The sequence below is a fragment of the Tachysurus vachellii genome, chromosome 8 (assembly GCF_030014155.1).
Source record: "Tachysurus vachellii isolate PV-2020 chromosome 8, HZAU_Pvac_v1, whole genome shotgun sequence".
Classification (NCBI taxonomy): Eukaryota; Metazoa; Chordata; class Actinopteri; order Siluriformes; family Bagridae; genus Tachysurus; species Tachysurus vachellii.
The window spans coordinates 27,093,466-27,099,001 of record NC_083467.1 but is presented as its reverse complement, the minus strand read 5'-3'; the positions used below and the strand labels follow the sequence as shown (position 1 = coordinate 27,099,001).

General features: G+C 48.3%; 1 protein-coding gene across 1 annotated transcript in view; it reads right to left on the bottom strand.

Moving 5' to 3' along the window:
• Window positions 1-5,536, bottom strand: part of pofut2 (protein O-fucosyltransferase 2) — a 12,378-nt gene extending 6,842 nt beyond the window's left edge. Inside the window, exons 1-7 of the mRNA XM_060877107.1 lie at window positions 5,319-5,536; window positions 4,773-5,023; window positions 4,536-4,680; window positions 2,690-2,800; window positions 1,824-1,890; window positions 1,304-1,429; window positions 1,005-1,185 (exon numbers count right to left, since the gene is read on the bottom strand). Coding sequence (XP_060733090.1) covers window positions 1,005-1,185; window positions 1,304-1,429; window positions 1,824-1,890; window positions 2,690-2,800; window positions 4,536-4,680; window positions 4,773-5,023; window positions 5,319-5,506 — 1,069 coding nt within the window. The 5' untranslated portion in view covers window positions 5,507-5,536. The remainder of the gene's footprint in view (window positions 1-1,004; window positions 1,186-1,303; window positions 1,430-1,823; window positions 1,891-2,689; window positions 2,801-4,535; window positions 4,681-4,772; window positions 5,024-5,318) is intronic.

Here is a 5,536-nt window from a genome sequence, read left to right as displayed (position 1 = left end):
ACACTACCACCCCCAGTTGTACGTATAGAACACTACCGCCCCCTGTTGTATGTATAGAACACCACCGCCCCCTACTGTACCTCGCCCCTGTTGTATGTATAGAACACTACCGCCCCTGTTATATGTATAGAACACCACTGCCCCAACTGTACCTCGCCCCTGTTGTATGTATAGAACACCACCGCCCCTACTGTACCCCGCCCGTTATATGTATAGAACACTACCGCCCCCTGTTGTACGTATAGAACACTACCGCCCCTGTTATATGTATAGAACACCACTGCCCCAACTGTACCTCGCCCCCTGTTGTATGTATAGAACACCACTGCCCCTACTGTACCTCGACCTTGTTGTATGTATAGAACACCACCGCCCCCTACTGCACCTCGCCCCCGTTGTACGTATAGAACACTACCGCCCCTTGTTGTATGTATAGAACACTACCGCCCCTGTTGTACGTATAGAACACCACCGCCCCCTACTGTACCTCACCCCTGTTGTACGTATAGAACACCACTGCCCCCTGTTGGACAAATAGAACACCCCCACCCCCTACTGTACTATAGAACACCACCGCCCACTACTGTACGTATAAAACACCACCGCCCGCTACTGTACGTATAAAACACCACCGCCCGCTACTGTACGTATAAAACACCACCGCCCCTACTGTACGTATTGAACACTTCCACCCCTACTGTACATATAGAACACCACTGCCCCCTGTTGGACATATAGAACACCCCCACCCCCTACTGTACATATAGAACACCACTGCCCCCTGTTGGACATATAGAACACCCCCACCCCCTACTGTACATATAGAACCCCACTGCCCCCTGTTGGACATATAGAACACCCCCACCCCTACTGTACATATTGAACACCACTGCCCCCTGTTGGACATATAGAACGCCACCACCCTCTTCTGTACGTACTATATAGAAGACTGCCGCCTGCTACTGTACGTATAGAACACCACCACCCCTTAACAGCAACTGTACCTTCATCATCAGCATCGGTGGCTATAAACACTTTGTCCAGCTTGTGTTTCTTCATGACGCTTCGGATTTTCTTCACAGCCCCCTTCAGGCTTGGTACGTCTTCACGGTGACCCCAGATAAAGTCCTTCCTGCGCAAGTGCACGCCCAGATATGGGCCTCCTTTAGCACTGCCCAACTTGGCCTGTCTTACACACACCCACACACACACACACACACACATATTATGGTGTATTTATTAAACCAGATGCATTCACTACGGAAATGTGGAAGAACACATGCATGTTGTGTGTGTTATTCACCCTCATGCGTGTCCAGTCCTCGCTGTAAGGTGTGTGGTCCTGCTCGTCAGTGGAGTTGAGGAATTGTGCTCTAAATTGGTCTCCAAGGACACGCAGGTGTTTGGCAAACACCATACTGCGTCGGGTCTAAGGCACACACATACGCGCGCGCGCGCGCACGCACACACACACACACACACACACACCCGTCTAAATGTGTTTTCATCCAGTTCTTCTGGCAATTTTCACACATTTTCCAATGAACACAAAGTAACACACAACTTAACACAATAGGTTACCATGGTTACCATTGACACTACACTGTTCTGACATTGGTATACGGTTTCGTCTACAAATATATTATATTCTTCAACATTATTATGTGGAGCGTTCACTGTACACATTAATTTAAACCTGTGCTTCTGTCAGAGCTGCTCAACACCTTCCGACCAATCAGAGTCCAGTATTCAAATTATTAAAAATTATGAAAATTATTAAAAATTATGAAAAAGAAATTATGTAAAAGCTGTGATGTACTCACATTCCAGTAATCTTTTCCTGCATAATGATCATGGAGGACGGTTTCGGCTCTGTCTAACATCACTGAGCTGAACACACACACACACACACACACACACACACACACACACAGTAAAATCAATAACAATTGATTGACTAAACTAGTCAGGAAACACATTATATATAAGGGATATATAATATTCAGTGAGGTTCACACAACCTGGCTGCAAAAACACCTGCGTATCCTAGCAACTGGATGCTGTCTGGATAGAATCTGTAGTGAATTTTAGTTAGAAATCAGATGTATGTTTAGCTAAAACATTCCCCACTATTATCACTATTGTTATTATAGATAATAGATTATAAATAACAGACAGAAAGCGCTAACGGACTAAACTTTAGCGTCTGAGCGTGTTCTAGATTAGCATCTAAAAGAAACTGAGCATATACACTAGAGAGAGACTGAAGACTACTAAGTCTGTTGATGTTTGTTTTACGATTACAGCCTCCAGGAAGTGAGCATGGCTCTGAAAGCTGACTTGCTGCAAAACCAGATGCCGTAAACTCAATCTGTTGATGTAGATTTTAGGTGAGCTGTTTAGATTTAGGCATGTATACGTTCAGTGACCTGACAGATGGAGCTCCTCAGGTCAGTTATCCCTCCTTACTGATTGGTGTTGATACTGTAAGATAAAAACCAACACTTTTCTGTTTTTTTTTAGAAAGTAAGTTGACTTGACGTAAAAAAAAAAATCTTTTCAGTCTTCTGCTACGTTTCTGCAGCCAGGATGCGCATCAGTTAAGATGTCCCAGTGACGCATCTCACTCGCCTCACTCGACTTTACGTAAAATCGAACTCAAACTGGTGAAGTGACTCAAGTGACTCACGTGGCCGTGATGTTGTCCTGTATGTAAGGCGCTAGAACAGAGGCGTGTCCCTGAGCAGACAGACAGGTCACACTGAGAGCTCGAGTCTCCTCATAACCCCAGAACCAGCCTCTAAAAGAAAGCAGAGAAACCTGACGGGCTTCAGGACAAAGCAGACCAACCATCTCAGTGTAGTCAGACTAATAAAAACACACACACACAGAAGTGTAGTAGTTTTCTCTCAGTCTTTTATTTTTATTTGTTTTTGAACAACAAACTTTATTTATTTATTTATTTATTTATTTGCGTCATCTGCCACTTGTTTTGTATTTGTTAATTTCCTGTTTTTATTATTTCATTTCATTCAATTTTTTATCAACTGAAAATTCATTTTTGCTTATTTTTACCTTTATTTCTTCTGTTTTTATTTAATTCTATAAATGAATTTTAAATCACTTCTATTTTGATGTTTGAATTTTACAATCTACATTATTTATTAAACTACTTCAGTGCTTTACATTTTTGCTTCATTGTTTGTTTTGAAGACAAATTTATTTTTTAGTCTCTTTTTTATTTGAATCTACATATAAATTATTTATTCTATTATTATTTACTTTTTCATTTCTTAACAGTTCGGATGATGATGACGATGATGGTCGCTGGTGCTCATTATTCTCACTCATGTTTTAATTATAAAAGTTTTTTATTTTAGTTTCACGCAGACGCACGCTCACACGCGGACAGAACCACGCTCACACGCGGACAGAACCACGCTCACACGCGGACAGAACCACGCTCACACGCGGACAGAACCACGCTCACACGCGGACAGAACCACGCTCACACACGGACAGGCCCACGCTCACCCGCGGACAGACGCACGCTCACCCGCGGACAGACGCACGCTCACACGCGGACAGACGCACGCTCACACGCTGACAGACGCACGCTCACACGCAGACAGACGCACGCTCACACGCAGACTCACACGCAGACTCACACGCAGACTCACACGCAGACAGACGCACGCTCACACGCGGACAGAACCACGCTCACACGCGGACAGAACCACGCTCACACGCGGACAGAACCACGCTCACGTGCGGACAGCCGCACGCTCACACGCGGACAGCCGCACGCTCACGCGCGGACAGCCGCACGCTCACGCGCGGACAGCCGCACGCTCACACGCTGACAGCCGCACGCTCACGCGCTGACAGCCGCACGCTCACGCGCTGACAGACGCACGCTCACGCGCTGACAGACGCACGCTCACACGCTGACAGACGCACGCTCACACGCTGACAGACGCACGCTCACACGCTGACAGACGCACGCTCACACGCTGACAGACGCACGCTCACACGCTGACAGACGCACGCTCACACGCTGACAGACGCACGCTCACACGCTGACAGACGCACGCTCACACGCTGACAGACCCACGCTCACACGCTGACAGACGCACGCTCACACGCTGACAGACGCACGCTCACACGCTGACAGACCCATGCTCACACGCTGACAGACCCATGCTCACACGCAGACTCACACGCAGACTCACACGCGGACAGACGCACGCTCACACGCGGACAGACCCATGCTCACACGCAGACTCACACGCAGACTCACACGCAGACTCACACGCAGACTCACACGCAGACTCACACGCAGACAGACCCGCGCTCACGCGCGGACAGACCCACGATCACACGCGGACAGACTCACGCTCACGCACAGGCTCACGCTCACGCGCAGACTCACGCTCACGCGCAGACTCACGCTCACGCTCACGCGCTGGCTCACGCTCACACGCAGACTCACGCTCACACGCAGGCTCACGCTCACACGCAGGCTCACACACTACCTGTAGTATCCTTGCTTGTCTTTATTGTACGTGAGGCGATCGATGCAGGGTCGCTCGTCTACCTTCTCTTCCCACGTTCCCTCTTTCCAGCCTTCTGCATAGTTCTGCAGCACCAACACCTGATCAATGAAAGGCCCGCCCGACTCTGGAGCCACACACACACACACACAAACACATCCATGAACACAGCAGTAAAATCTCGGCTGTGATCAGACGTCAGTTTCTGTTGCTCTTTACCTGCGATGAACTCTTCATACTCAATGACAGGAATGTTGGCCTGCAGACTGGTGACGCTGAAGAACTCGGCCCATGGGATCTTTACCTGGTGCATGTCGGGACTCTGCCAGTGGTACAGACGACCCCACGGGGGCAGAACCATCACCCAGTCGTCATGCTGCATCAGTGTCTTCAGCAGGGACGCCATACGGATGTACACATCCCTCCGCAGGTTAAAGCCCTCAGGAGGGTTAACATCGTACAGCAGGTATCTGCTCGTTACAGCACAGCACACAGAGAAACACTTTCAACAGCAGTGTCCTTTACCCACAATGCTGTGCTGAGGGATTTATCCTGCATCATTTCTGCCTAAAGAGAGTGATGCAGCAGCGCTTTATCTGGTTTTCATGGTTTTTCTCATTAAATCCCATTGTAAATAAACACTTTAGCAATAATGCGGTACCCCAGTGACGTCAGAGTGGGACACAGGAATAAGTCAACAAATGAGCACGTGGATATAAACATGTTTATTGTCACATTAGGAGTTTTTCCTTATTGTTTACATACCGCACGTCTCGCGCTGCCGCCGCAGCCGCTGATAAGCCAGAACTTCCGGCTCGGAACGCGTCGCTTTCGGCTCCCAGATCCCCGAACACAGGGGTCAAGACAGCGGACAACAACAACACAACTACACAACACTGAAAATAAACACAAACACACCATACGAGACCGGATTTCTCCCTGGACTCCGCCATTGCTTTAAGGCCACGCACTTCCGGGTTGAC